Source organism: Bos grunniens, chromosome X (assembly GCF_055505025.1).
Source record: "Bos grunniens cultivar Pamir isolate PY7600 chromosome X, Bosgru_T2T1.0, whole genome shotgun sequence".
Lineage (NCBI taxonomy): Eukaryota > Metazoa > Chordata > Mammalia > Artiodactyla > Bovidae > Bos > Bos grunniens.
The window spans coordinates 121,781,311-121,797,012 of record NC_141194.1 but is presented as its reverse complement, the minus strand read 5'-3'; the positions used below and the strand labels follow the sequence as shown (position 1 = coordinate 121,797,012).

The 15,702-nt window shown below is 38.2% G+C and overlaps 1 protein-coding gene across 16 annotated transcripts in view; it reads right to left on the bottom strand.

Moving 5' to 3' along the window:
- The window catches only part of ATP11C (ATPase phospholipid transporting 11C (ATP11C blood group)), a 169,397-nt gene that overhangs the window by 45,008 nt on the left and 108,687 nt on the right, over positions 1–15,702 (bottom strand). For all 16 annotated transcript variants that reach the window (XR_015158413.1, XR_015158412.1, XR_015158414.1 and 13 more), the window contains 8 exons: positions 12,997–13,158; positions 12,178–12,329; positions 11,102–11,173; positions 8,928–9,001; positions 6,948–7,051; positions 6,303–6,484; positions 4,669–4,932; positions 606–780 (listed from right to left, as the gene is read on the bottom strand). Coding sequence is in view for 13 of the 16 variants with exons in the window: in XM_086386516.1 (XP_086242642.1) it covers positions 606–780; positions 4,669–4,932; positions 6,303–6,484; positions 6,948–7,051; positions 8,928–9,001; positions 11,102–11,173; positions 12,178–12,329; positions 12,997–13,158 (1,185 nt within the window). In the remaining 3 variants the exon portion in view is untranslated. The remainder of the gene's footprint in view (positions 1–605; positions 781–4,668; positions 4,933–6,302; positions 6,485–6,947; positions 7,052–8,927; positions 9,002–11,101; positions 11,174–12,177; positions 12,330–12,996; positions 13,159–15,702) is intronic.

Here is a 15,702-nt window from a genome sequence, read left to right as displayed (position 1 = left end):
AAGGATGTGCTTATCCAAAGATAGGATGTAAGTGAAAAGCAAATGAAAGACACAGCCCCAGAAAAACCTGATAATCAGGGAGAAGACCGAGGATGAAACAAAAAACACCATGTTGCCAAGATGCAAAAAAAAGAGGACCGTGGACTATCACAGAAACCAAGTGAGGAGAGTTTAAATGGGGACATAATTGCAGTGTCGACTGCAATGGAGAAAGGACGAGAAAATGGAAGACAGTGCAATGGATTCAGCATGGAGTTTGCTGCTCTCCTCCAAGAGATCCTACAGACTAAGATGGGAAGAAAGTATGCATGGAGCAAAATGGAACAGTGGAGCCAGGAGTAGTGGGATGAAGGCAGCAGGCACCAAGCACTCATTAGAGAAGTTTGGAAGGTGAGCAACTGGACAGCCAGCTTGAGGGGACAACAAGGTGAAGCACAGGTTTAATTCAAATTGGTGGGAAGGCTCCTGAGTTGGACCACACAGAGGAAGAGGCCAGGGAAGATATAATAAGGTACTCAGGGCCCTTTGAAGAGAATTAAAAGTGATCATTTGTATGTATGTGTACAGAAGTACCCAGAATGGAACATCAACTAATATCCAGTTACCTGAGCTTTCTGTAACGGGGCCATCCGACAGCAGAGCACTGCTGTGCACTTCATGCAGATCTGTAGGAAAATGCTTTTGTAATTGTTAGAACCAGAGTCTTGACTAGAGTTTAATATAAGAGACAGAGTGGAGCCATCAATGATTAATCCGTATTCCTGATGTTCTGTCCACGCTCTGAAAAAGAAAAATAATGCAAATATATTTGAATCTACTATACATTGCTTTTTAGGAACTTGAAAAAACCACAAAAAGCAGACTTATCATCAATCTGGTTCCTGGACCTGTGAATTCTGAAGAAGCAACCATTTCTATTAATGGCACAATAGAGACTTTCTATCACATCTTTGAGGCTCAAGTTGCCCAGATAGCTGTCACTAAGTTCTAAATATAAAACTAATGAAAATCTAGTAGCCAGTCCCCATATAAGAAACTCAAGATGAATTTTGGAAATTACAGTTCAATCTGTAAAACTTTGATATGAAGACAAATCATTAGTCAATCTGAAAACTGAATGATGCAGGGAAAAGACAAAATGGCTTTGGGGTATACAAATCACAGAAGATATTCTTAACATTTTTGCCTGACTGACAAAACCTATCAATAAATCTAGCTTCTCAAATATGACAGACTACCAAAAAGACAAAGTGTTCATTAAAGAATTCCATACAATGATTTATGTTCTTTAAGTAAGTATCATATTATACTAGATTAGTGATTTTCAACCATAGCTTTCCCATTAGAGTCACTTAGGCAGCTTTTAAAAAAGCCCATGTTCAAGGTTTATCCACAAATTAAATCTGAGTGTCTTAGACAGAGCTTGGTTAGACTGGGTTGGCCAAAAAGTTCACCTGGGTTTTTCCAGAATAGGTTCATTCTAACATGGAAAAACCCGAATGGACATTTTGGCCAACCCAATATATAGGTGTGTTTTAAAAGGCTCCATAGGTTATTTGCATGCATAGCCAGGACTGAGCAGTATCAGTTGCCAGGAAAGACAAATATAATGGGTGCCAACTATTTAAGAAAACCATATGGAGGGAAATCTTACAACTGAAAAAATGCTACCAATTAACATTTCATTTTTTTGCAATTATGAAAAAACCAGCAATTAATCAATTTCTGCTCAGGCAATCTTGGGTGCCATTTGAGAATCGCTGCAGAAGTGTTAAACACAGCAGGGTCTCATCATTACAGATTCATTCGTCTAATGTTATGCTTCTCAAAGTTTACTGTTTAAAGAGCTGCTGTTTTACAGACTATAAGTAGTGAGAGCTTAATATGCCTCATCATTCCTTCCTTCCATATTTTGTTTCACACTATTATGAGCATGTTATATTCACTAATTAAAGAGATATCAATCATGCATTCCTTTGCTCCCCTACTCACAGAGCTGACAATGTACAGAAAACAGTGGCTCAATAATCAATCAAGCAATATCTGTAAACATCAACTCTAACTAAGCCATACAGAAAAACAGAAAGAATTATTAACTAAGCTTTTTCTGGAGACTAGAAAATCTCCTTGGGGTGAAAGAGGCACACATGAGAGAAGATGCCCCACTAAACATGATAAATGGTTAACATCTGAAAAGAATAGATACATACAAAACTGAATCACTTTGCTATACACCTGGAACTAACACAATACTGTTAATCAATTGTACTCCAATATAAAATAAAATAATTTTTAAAAAGGTTAATATAAGCCCCAAGCTTGGGGCTGGTGCACTGGGATGACCCAGAGGGATGGTATGGGGAGGGAGGTGGGAGGGGGGTTCAGGATGGGGAACACGTGTACACCCGTGGCAGATGCATGTTGATGTATGGCAAAACCAATATTCTAAAGTAAAAAAATAAATAAATAAATAAATAAAAAGACACATATAATTTGTTATGACTGTAAAAAAAAAAAAAAAAAAAAGGTTAATATCCAGTGATTGGGAGAATAAATACACACCAGGAAAGAACAATGGGTTCTTTATGAGGTATGACATCTGAAATGGAACTTGAAAGGACAGAGAGGTGAAGAAAGAGAGAATGTATGTGTGGTGTGTGTGTTAAGTTGCTTTAGTTGTGTCCGACTCTTTGCGACTCCATGGACCGTAGCCCACCAGGCTCCTCTGTCCATGGGATTTCCCAAGGCAAGAATACTGGAGTGGGTTGCCATTTCTCCAGTATGTGTGGTACACTAGGAAAATAAGTTGAAAAGGTCACCTGGGGTCTTTGATATGACCTAATTCTGTGGGTAATGGAGATCCACTAAAGGTTTCTGAGCAGGGTTATGATATGGGCAGTGCTTTACACCTAAGGACCAGTCATTGGGCAGAGGGGCTTAAGTGCTTTGAGGCACAAATTACTAGGAATCTGATAAAGCCCCAGTGGAGAGAACAAGAACATGGGTAGGGCTTGGGGGCGGATTTACAGTGGAAGAGACAGAAGGAGCAGAAGTTGGTGAAAGGGATTCTGTGTCTCATGATTGTGTAACTTGGGGAAAGACTTTACCCAACTGCAGATGAATGAGGAAGAGGAAATGTTTTGAGATGGCAAGTACAATTTTCCATAAGCCCTGGCTTTTACACAAGTGCCCAAGAGCTGCTGAATGGTGCTGTAGATTTAACTGTGTCTCTCATCAAGTCCCATGTTGAACCCTAACCCTCAGGGTGAGGGTATTTGGAAATGAGGCCTTTGTGAGATAGATAGGTCTAGATGAAGTCATGAGGGTGGGGCCCTCATGATGGGATCAATATCCTTATAAGAAGGGGAAGAGACATCAGAGCTTCCTCTCTCTCAGCTAAGAAAGGATACAGCCCACTTTCTGCAAGCCAGGCAGGGGGAACCTCACCAGAACTCAGCCATGTTGGCACCGTGATCCCAGACTTCTGGCCTTCAGAAATGCAAGAAGTTTCTATTGTTTAAGCCCCCTGCTCTGTGGTATTTTGTTATGATGGCCTGAGCAGATTAAGATAAATGCACAAGTAAAACACATGTAATCTGGACTGCCTTTGTAAGTACCATTTGGCTAAAGGAAGGAAACATTTATCACAGACAATTAATAAAAACCTGTTTACTCTCATTCATGTCCAAGTTAACAGAAGAACAACAGCTGTTTTAAAATTGGCCATCGCCTCATGATTGTGGGTTGTTCATTTTTAAAGCCTGTGAAAACCCTAGAGATGAGGACAGAGATACAGCAGAGTTGTTAAAAGCATAGGCTCTGGAATTGGATAGACCTGTTCTACATCTTATTAACTGTGTTATCTCGAATAAGTCACTTCATCTCTCTGAGCCTCAGTTTCCCTATTTTTAACATGAAGAAAATTAGTTGTTACTGGGTTGTTGTGAAGATTAAATGAGAATAATTTAAAGTGCTTAATGCTGTTCCTGGAACAAAGAGTGTGTTTAAGAAATGTGAAATAGTATTACCTAGGGGGTCTTTGGATTTAGAAGAGGAAATCGATTTGCTTATGGCCAAGGTAAATTCCGGTAATTGGTTTAGACAAACCTAAGCCACGGTCAACGTATCTCTGGGTACTGAACTACTGTGGATCAGTGCCTTTCCTTGAGAACCCTAGGTTCTACAAGTTCTTCCTAAGCAGCTTGTTGAAAGCAGTCAAGTGGCTATGCTATCAAGTGTTTGGTCTCCTTTGAAGCATAAAAATTCACATAGAAAATGGCTCCAGGATCTCAACCTGCACAGAAACTGTTACAGAAACTGACTGTATTACATTCAATTTAAGAGACCATGAAAAGGGATATTTTTTTCTTAACATGGACCAGGCCAGGATATCAATGCTAAATACCCAGACCCTAAATATTTAGAAAATGAACCACTTTTCTAAAGCTCAAGAAGTGTAGGTTTTTTTAAAAACAGAAACAGGTGAAAAGTGCCAAATAATCTCAAATAGGCCATTAGCCAAGTCCTCAGGGAAGGTTCTAACTCACAGGGATAAACCACCTACAACCAACCAATGTTAAATTAGAGAAAACAGAGTCTTCTGCCTAAGTAGCTCTGGTTTACATCTGTACCAAGGTCTAAATATGACAAATTGATGGACTTTCTTACTTTTTAAGGCTTCTAGTACTTTTAGGAAATTCATGCAGCAGCTTCTTACGATATTCAGTCAACAACTCATGTAATCGATCCTCTTTCCTTTCGCTTTCTTCAATTGTCTTGGTGGTCAGTTCCAAGAGCTCGGTGTTGGTTTGGAACAGGCGGCAGGCATAGCAGGTGGATTTTGCAGTCTCCATCTTGTCGCCAGTAAGCACCCAGACTTTCAGACCTGCGGCATGCAGGGCTTCAATGGTCTCAGCGGCTTGATCTTGTAGCCTGGGAACACAAAGGAAACCTTGTTATCTTTGAAAATTCCTGACACAGATTCTGCAAGAAGGCTTGTTAAAGAGAATATTCTTATAATTCATAGCAATTTTGGAATCTTGACATATTTTAATAGTTACTTTTCTTATATATCCTCTACCCTTTCTAAGCATATTCTTGTTGGCATAATTTTACTTATTAAAGTACATTTCAGACAATGAGGTTTTGAAAGTTCATGACCTCACTTAAGGTTACTGGTATCTAATGACAGAAATAAGAATCATCACTCTTAGCTAAAATGTTCAGAATCTCACCAAATGGTCTTACTCATTGTCACTTTAGCATATTTCATTATGTTGTCTACAAATACTTAATGTGGTTCAAAACTGAAAAGGCCAGACACATCCTAATGAGATACTGAGAGAAGTCAGCAAATTCCCATCCCTGAGGACTTTGAAAGCCAAACATTCTAAAAGACAATTTAAGCATAATTTTCAAAGGGAAGGACAGAAGAAGGATACTTCGTATTCCTTCTGGCTAGAGAATAACAATGAAATTGTTGTTTAGTTGGCAAGTTGGTCTGACTCTTTGTGACCCCATGGACTGTAGCCAACCAGGCTCCTCTGTCCACGGGATTTCCCAGGCAAGAATACTTGAGCAGGCTGCCATTTCCTCCTCCAGGGGATCTTCCTGACCCAGGGATTGAACCTGCATCTCGTGCATTGGCAGGCCGATTCTTTACCACTGAGCCACCAGGGAAGCCCAAATTATACTGTATGAATTCTATTAGAACCTTCCAATATAGCTGAATCTATGTTTATAACTTTGTGTTTGGGTTAAGCCTGATAATTCACATTCATTACTTCTAGAAAACTCCCAAAATAGAATCTAAAACATATTTTTTCAAGCAGATCAATTTTGGAGCCCTATAATCATGTCTGGTAGAGCCAATTATTTTAAAAATGTGCTCTAGTCTGTGTAACCTGTGTAACCAGGTTACAATGAGTTCTCATGTTGCTTGCTCTACCTTGAATTTCCCTTCTGCTCATATGTCTGTCAAAATCATATCCATTCTACCAAACACCAACTAAATGATACCTCTAGCACAAAACTTCCTACACATAGTAAGACTACTTCATAAATATCTGTATAAATGAAGGGATGGCATAGGAAGTACTCAAAAGACCTTAGAGATGACAGATTCATATTCTTCTAAGTCACAAATACTTAACTCAAAAATTATTTCCACAAACAGTTCAAAATCTGGTGTACAGACAAAGCTAAATCAAAGATTTCAAAGCTTGGAATAAATAACCAATCTGGACAGATACTACTCTAAATGATTGGTCATTAAAATAACAAGAGTATCATTTTCTAGTTACTTGTCTTCCACTGCAGTGGCTCCAATTAAATGCATGTCTGTCTCAATCTCATCGAAAACCTTTTCCATTTTTTCTTCTCTGTCTTGTAAGGCCATTTTTGCCTCTATGAGCTGTCTGTTAACTCTTTCATAATCATCTGGAGCAATTTCTTTGAAGGCTATACAAAGTGTCCGATACCCCTCCTAGAAGCAAAGTAGGAGATCTCTAGTTATCCAAATAACAAAAACAAACAAAATACACTCTTTAAATACTCTTGCTTTATCATACCAAAAAAAAAAAAAAAGAAATTCTGACTAATTTTCTTTTCAGTTAAAAAAGGGAGAAAAAACAGATTGCATTAGGTTAACATTCAATTGGGTTCAGAATAACAAAATAATACCTCTTGGGTTTAAAAAAACACAAAAGCAGAACATAAAACAAAGATTCTTGAAAAGTCTTCAAAGGTTGCAAATTTTGAACAGAAACTTGCTCCAGGATGTTTTATATTAAAATAAGGAAAATAATATTACAAAATCCCCCAATACAAAAATAGACCATAAAAATAAGCTAAAATTCATTTAAATTGTCCTTTATATAGCAATCCACAGACATAGTCATCTCTAGCATTTCTCCTTCTCTCTATTGAGGGGCGGGGTGCAGGCTCACCATCGCATTATGTTCCACATGGACTTTAATTAAGTCGATTTCATGATTTTGTACCCTGGGGAAAACTGCTGAGTCGGCTCCTTTACAAAAGAGAAGTATATCTCCTAAAATAAAGAATCAAAGAGTACTTGACTTACTTAGAGTTAGATTGGTATTGGGATTTTCATAACAAGTAACTATTATGGTGGCTTCTCCCTCCCAGCAGCTGTGTATCCTGAGACTGCCTTGGAATGTTCACCCAACTGGAAGCAGACATCTTGACCTTCACTCTGTCAAGACAATATCCATCACCTCTGAGGACCAATAAGGAGACAACTAATATCCCAGAGTTTACAGTATGCACCTCTGTTAAAAGATATACCCTGTAAGTGAATCACTTGTGTCAAGGAGCTGCATCTGACTAAATTCACTATGAGGATGCTGTCAACCATGGTCTAAAAGCCACATGTAGCATTTACAGATGCCAAGGAGCAAACTCAAGCACCAACAAGAAAAAATCATTTTCAAAGCTTATACATGTTAGCTTTTAGCAGTAGCTTGCTGATTTTCACTGGAAACTGGAGAATTGCTCTGTAGAATGCTATTATAAATAGCATTTATACCAGTCTGTGTACCCAGGAACATAGACAGTTGACCTTTAAGAAAGAGATTCCAATCTTATAAGGCAAAGTGCTAAGTTCAAGAAGTTAAAAAATGGTAGCTCTGAGGTCAAGGCCCTTGGGAGACCACTTCCTCAGACATCTCACCATCTGCAATAGAATGCAGACATGCACAGGTACAGGTAAGAACAGAAGAATTCCACACATTAAGTGTATTTTTTTTTAATTTCTCTTACAGGGACCTCCCTGGTGATCAAGTGGTTTAGAATCTGTCTTCCAATGCAGGGGATGCAGGTTCAATCCCTGGTCTTGGAAGTAAGAGCCCACATGCTGTGGAGCAACTAAGCCCATACGCCACAATGAAGAGCCTGCGTGCTGCAACTAAGACCTGATGCAGCCAAATAAATAAATAAATATTAAAAGACACTCCTCTAGCATATCCATGGTGTGTTTAAAAGTCATAGAACAAATTCCACATTCACATATAATGAAACCAACGTTGTAACTTTGCAGTCACACCACAAAGTATGAATAAGGATGGACATATTCCCTCAAGGGTCTGTCTATATCTTCCCATTCTCATATTAAGAAATTTTCAACAGATTTAATCCTAAAAAGTTAATTAATAGGAAATAAATCAAGAATATTTTGAAAAACCACCTAGAGACATACATACAGAGACACACACAGACACACACTTACACAGAGGAATCCGAGCCAACAAATGAAGCAGCAATGCTATCCCATGGGTATTGCTGAATCTGAGCATAAGGCATCACAGCCACCACACCTTCTCCTAAGAACATGGGTGAACCCTGAAAGGATGGCACTGGTTCCCCTGCAAAGGGCAAGCTTCTTTATTGTGTGAAACAAAGAGCCCAGGGTGCTAGAGTAAATCATGTGTCCTTTCCCAGCAGTGGGGCCTTGGTCATCTCTGGCTTACCTGCTCCCAGAAAGTGTAAAGCACTGGGGAGTTAGGATGGTCAGGGAGGGAGAACCAGCAACTCTCTACACTCAAAAACTACTGCTAGTAATCGCAAACCATGCAGTTGTAGTGGGCTGCCACAGGTAGACACTGGTGGTGATTGGTCAGTACCCTGAACTGTAAAAAAAAAAAAGTCACCTTTTCTGTTCCTGTTTGGATATCCAAGACTGAGAAGTGGAGCTCACTTTTCAAGAAAATTCATATATTGTCATACTAGGGGTTCTGCCACTGATAATTTGACAAGCTGAACAGGTGCTTATGTAAATACATTCAGGGATATACAAGAGCTTTAAGTAATCAAACACTACTACATGAAATGTTTTTCTCTCTTGAAGTAGTTGATCAACAAATCTACAAATGGAAAGAAAGAAAAAGTCAAGTCTTAAATATGCATACCTGTTTGAGTCTTCACAATTACACTCATACGACGGCGGACAGCATCAAAGTTTAAGGTGTGAAGAAGTTCATACCTTTAATAGAAAAAAAAAAGTGAGAAAAGTGAAATACCAAGACCACACTGGGAAAAAAAGAAAAAAAACACAACAGAAACATTTTACATTAACAGAGATTTCCTCTTGGATTAAGGGTCGCTGCTTGTGTGCACAAGGGTTCTTTCCATTGTGTCTTTGGAATTTCTCTGCACTTGGAACATGCTGTCAGAGGATACCAGCGGTGGTTAAGGGGTTCCTATACCTTCTCATTATATGACTTAAAATAGTAAGGGGAGAGTGACTGCATAGGAATGAGGTACAAAGAGCTGTCCCACCAAGCCATATCTAGAGGCTACCTAGAAATAGTCCCATCCTACCACTTATTTTAATCATCTACGGAATGTCTACTATGTGTTGGGCACAGTGACAGATGCTGGAGAAGACAAATGAATCTTCTCTTAAGGGGCTCATCATATGATAAGGATGTGTGTGTGAGTTAGTTGCTCAGTTGTGTTCGACTCTTTGCGACCTTATGGACCGCAGCCCACCAGGCTCCTATGTCTGTGAATTCTCCAGGCACGAATACTGGAGTGAGTTGCCATGCCCTCCGCTAAGGGATATTCCTGACCTAAGGATCAGACCCACGTCTCTTGCATTGCAGGCAGACTCTTTACCATCTGAACTACCAGGAAAGCCCATGATAAGGGAGGCAGAGGTTAATAAAGTGACTACCTCCTAGTCTTCCAAATACTGAAGTAAAGGAACACACAGAGGAGATGTAGGAGCACAGAAGGAAGGCCTCCTGGAGGAGGTTTTGCCTGAGCTGTGTCTTGCAGCAGTGACATGATGGAGAAAGGATATCATGGCACTCTGAGTATAGAGAAGAGCATGTGCAAAGGCAGAGCAACATGAGAGCACATGGCCCATGGCGGGACTGACAGTAGTCCACATAAGGCTGAGATCTAGTTGATAGGGGTGCAGCAAGAGAGGCAGGCAGGGGTTAGGACCTGACAACACTGTGGGCCATTGCAGATACTTGGGATTTCATCCTAAGGGCAATAGTAATCCATTGAAGGGTATAAACAGTGGAATGACATGATCAGCTCTGTGTTGCACTGGCTAAGCTATGCAGTAGATGAAGAAGAAAAATAAGAGTTATTTGAGAAAATGTGCAGAAATAGTTTCTTGAAAATAAATAACTTATATACAACTATCTGATTTAAAAGTATTTACTACCAAGCTTGTCTTTGATGGGAGTGAGCAGGTCACTGGTTTGGGGATATAGGATATGTGTGTAAGACATCTACTTGTAGCATAATGTCTCATTTGCTATTGGCCAGATGGGGGTACTGTTGTGAACCAGCTAGAATCTGGACTTTGACAATAATTCGGCTCCTTCCTGGCAGTCAGGCCAAAGAGTCTTCCTCTGGCTCTTGAACATTCCTTTCCAAAGAGGCATATTCCCTAGCAAATTTACATGCGTTACAGGTTTCTGAGATGGGTCTCAGGAGATGCTAGGAGTCCGAATGAAAGTCAGATAATTATATTTCAAGTTCTTATAAAGGATATAAAATTAATCAGAGGGCCTAATTAAAACCTGTTATTAAGGCAAGGTAGATTTGTTTGTTGGGATCTCTGTAGCAAAAAGAGAAAAAAAGGAAATGTGGAGCTTACTACTGCATCAGAGTACTTGCCCTGGGGCTCACACTCAAGTATCTAGAACAAGAGAAAGTTTCTGACACCAAAGCTATTATGACTGGCAGGGCGTGTAATCCCAGAATGATTCGTCAGGTTCTAGACAGCAGAAGGTTTCATACATGTTCACTGATTTTTCTTGCAGCATGTGCTGGAGACCTGAAATGGCATCTAAAATTCAGAAAAGTCCAGGCAGATGCTCATTCAGGCTACTGGATCGATGTGTGAACAAAACTGAAATCATTTACACCTCAAACGCTAATTTCTGCCACTCTACGAAAAATGTCTTCTACTCCAGCTACATTTATATAAAACTCTTACCTGGGAGAGCAGAGTCTTATATTTATAGATGCAATCACTTCCCTTTCCTGCCCTTCCTAAATCCATCTAAAGCTGACTGTGGAGTTAAGAAGTAAGAATCATCAAACATACGGCACTACTTACTCTTCTATTTCTTTTCTTTGGTTCTCTACTCTCATATAGCCATTCTGAACACCTACAAATGTGAATCCATACCTGTGAAACAAAATAAAAAAGACCGCTGTGTATTTTTAAAGAATGATGAATTTCCCTTTGCACTGGGGTTATTCATACTTGTTTATTGTTTTCTTCTTTTTCATAAAACCCCAATCTATAGCTGTACTTCCTTTTACTTGCTGAGATATAACACAGACCAAGTCAATGCCCAGTCACAAATCATAACCAAAAAAAGAGGCAATTTGTAATTTCAATTCTGTAGCTAACACATGGGGTGACCTTTTATCCACTTAATCATCTTGGGCCTCACGGATAAAGCAGGACTTTCAATAACCAAATGATATCAAAATTGCTGGGAGTACTTCAGAAATAACATGTGTTATATGAAAAGTGACCATTGTTAGAAGATTTCCAAAATATAATGTGAACATTTGGACTTCTGGCTGGAATGCACAAATAGTGATAAAAGTTACAACTATGCATTGCTATTTTCTTTTTGGTCTTAATTGGTTAGGTTTGGGAATTTTTTCCAACTTTCCGATAAAGTAGCTTGGCTTCTTATTAAAGAATAAGGATACCTATAAGACAAGGTTATTGAAACAAATAAGAGAAAAAACAAAATAATGCCTGTCCTCCTGTGATTTAACTGTCTTTGGAGAAATAAAAGAAATGTTTGATTTTTTTTTTACTCTTTGAAAATGCTAATGTATTTTTCTACAACTTATTTTGGGGTTTTAAAATAGCATTACTTACTGAGGTATAACTAATGGAGAACTGCAAATATTTAATATGTGCAACTGGATGACTTTGGAAACATGCGTATGTCTGTGACATCATCATCACAATCAAGGGAAGAGATATTCTGAAATTTCTCAGTTTCTTTGTATCTTTTTGCTTTTTTGTTGTTTGGGGTAATAAGAACATTTAACATATGAGATCTACTCTTTTAACAAACTTTGAAGTGAGAATACCATATTGTTAACTACAGGGAGAACATTATTATTATCCTGAAATTATTCATCCAGCATAACATATATGCTTACTTTTTAGCTCCTTTGACCAAAGCTATTTCATCTGGTGAAGATGACATATAGGTTAATTCAGATGACTCTGTAACTCCATCAACAGTATCATTTGGTTTAACTTCTACAGTGTGACATAAACACAAAGCACGCAGAAAGAGCTCTTCTCGATTCTGTTGAACAGTGACAGAAAAATGACTATATTATTTTTACTGTGATCACTTGGTAAGTAGTTAATGAACAGAGAAAAGTTATTAATGTGAGAGCATGTTATAACCACCAGCAAATTGAATAGCAGATATTTATGAATTCCTAATACTCAAATGAGCTATATATTCTCCTAATCCCTGCCAACATGCCTGGTCCCCAGCTAACATACCTTAGGGGCTCTATCAACTCATTCTTACTGCAGTGCCACCTAATCCCAAAGCAGTGACATCTCCATGGCCTAAAAGAATGCATTCAGTTCTAATTCACAATCTGGCAATAGCTCAGGTGCATGGAGACTCTGGTTCATTTAATGCCTAGACACTCCTGGGGCTTGAATGATTTCAGTAGACATCATTCTTTGAGTAGCTCATATTTTTAAAGACAAAGCACCAAATACGATCACACAGTGAAAGATTTACCCAAATGCCATTTCTCACAATGTTCTCTTTTTATAAATTCTACTTGTTTACAAATTCCAGAAGTGTCCATAAAATAAGAAAGGTGAAGTTGCAACAGCAAACAAATGGCTATTCAAAAGTCTATGTCACGTGCCCAAATCCTTCATTTCTGTTAACATATGACTATCTAAATTGATTTCTCAAGGCAAAATGGTAATGCAAATAATGCCACCTTATCAGCTCTGTCCAAATATGGTAAGGGTCCATCAGTTTGAGAGAGTCCATCAGTCTCCTGAGCTACACCTTTATACTTATGCCCATCTATGCAGCATTCAATGAATTCCATGCTATTTTCAGTAAGTGTTCCAGTCTTATCAGTAAATACATAATCCACCTAAAAACAAGAATACAAACATATGCATTCTTACTTTCTTCAATGTGATTAACTTTTAGTTAGCATGGCTATTTTCATATGCACAGAAATCACCTTTTCCAAAGACTTGTCAAATGTCAGACAATGAAAGAAGCAGTATTATCAAATTAATGAGAAATGAATATGTATCTTTTAAGATTCTGAAATAGTATCACATGTCTAAGGTTCTTGTTGTTCATTCACTAAGTCGTGCCTGACTCTTTGGTAGACCTACTCAAATACAGGAGATTAGTAGGAAGGAAAACTGTGGCTATTTTGTCCAAACTAAGACTCCTTCAATTTAACACCTACATGTTTTGATATAAAGAAGTTAACATAACAAAAGTCAATAAAGAAGTTAACATAACAAAAGTCAATTTTCCAAGCAGGAAACATTTTATGGACCACTTATTTCTCTATCTCTCTGACACACACAGAAAATATATTTGATAGGAACTAAATTAATTCGGCCCTGGAGAAGGAAATGGCAACCCACTCCAGTATTCTTGTCTGGGAAATCCCAAAGACAGAGGAGCCTGGTGGGCTATATATAGTCCATGGAGTCGCAAAGAGTGGGACACGACTTAGCAACTGAGCATGCACGCAAGCAAATGGGATGTAACAAAAGTTTTCCTTGAAAAGTAAAATTTTCTATAAATATACTGGATTGAAGTGAAATGCATTGTGTCTTATATGTATGTAACAGTTACAGAATATAGACAGACGGGAAATAATAATAACAGTTACTTAATTAGGAGACACAATAAGTCAATAAATGATCAAAAACATAAATGAAATTTCTTCCTCAATACTATGTATATTTTAAGATACTCCTCAAAAAAGTCTACAAATTAAAAAAAAAAAAAGGAGCAGAGTTTATAATGATAGGTTAAAGTATAAGCATACTTTCATAAATAATGGAAAAAATAGGCTATGAAATAAATTTTCCATGTAAAATAAGCCTTTTTGAGCATTTCCATTTTATCTCAGTTTTTATCTCTTCTATTTATAACATCTGGCTTTTGGAAACCCACAATTTTATCCTCCTTTTTGGCAATTTATGCTTAAATAGTTAAAATTACGGGCTGACAGGAACAAGCATAAGTACAAGATTAAGGTTTTTATTATGTAAGGGAGAAAGAGATGAACTGCGGCAGTAGCTGCTTTCTAATTATTTTTCAAAGCTTTTCACGGTAGCAGCACTGGCACAAATATAGCATTCCAATCTTCTCTTTTTTCTGTTAGCCAGCCAAGTTTGAATTCTCCCTTTAAATTAATCCAAGTGCTATTATTCCTGTATCATCTAGATTTTTCTAGTTAAAGTGAAATTCTTTGGGGCTTTTTGTGTGATCAAAATTATTAACCTTCATTTTCTTCCAAAAGGTTCTCCTGGGTTGGTGCAGCTCCTACAGCTGAGTGAGCATTAACCCATTTTGAAATCTTTTATAGATTACAAAGGTAATAACTTTAACTTTAAAAACATAAAGTGCAATTGTTTGCCTATATATAACAGTTTGTACAGTATGGATCTGTCTACAATGAATCTCAAGGGTATAGGCCAACAAAGTATACCATGATAGAGGGATTATCAAACTGTAGTCTGCAGCACACTCAGTTGGAGGGTGCTTGTTAACTCAGATCACTGGGCTCTATCCCCAGAGTTCCTGACTCAGTAGCTCTTGGGGTGGGACAAGATAATGTGCACTTCTAATCAGTTCCCAGGTGATGCTGATGCTGCTGTTCCTGAGCTCATGCTCTGAGAACCAATGATCTAATATATGCACTATACTAAGGACAAGAGGAGGAGAAGATTGGCTATTATTAAAGAGTATCCTCATAGGAGAGACAGGGCTGACGAGTGAGAGGCTACTGCCTGCCTCTGATTCTCATCAGCCTCTTCCTCTTTAGTGGTAGGTTTGAGCCGGTTGCAGACCTACTCTATCAGCAAGCAAGCTCAAAGTCATCAATTTATGGACAGAAAGCCTAAAGTGAGATAGCTGTTTAAGAATAGAGAGGGCCCTAAGATAAAGGCTGAACACATGAAATCATCTAGTTTACAGGTCAAAATATTTTTTATGGTTTAAACTTAGTGAAGACCTTCTACTGGAGTCATGGTTCCACCACCCAGTAACTTTGTGACCTTGGAAAAACTCCCATCTCTCTGAACATTAAATATTAGCCTTAAATAATCAAAGCTGCTGCACAAAGCTGTAAAGATTACTAAATATGCTTGCAAGCTCTAAGTTGTTACATAGATGTTGACTGTCATTGCTGCTGACCTGATCAAAATCACAGTACTGGACTCTTTCCATCATTTCATAGTTCCTATAATTTTTCTGATTATCATCGCATTGCTACAGTTAGGGTACAATAAGTGAATTTCTCCAACTATATGGTGAACAACTCGAGGTTTTCTTGTTTACTTTGTAACAGTAGCTCCCAGTACCAAGTACATATCTTAGATAACACAGAACTTTAGTGCACAACCACTAGATTGAATTACTGGAATCAGAGTATATACTCTGG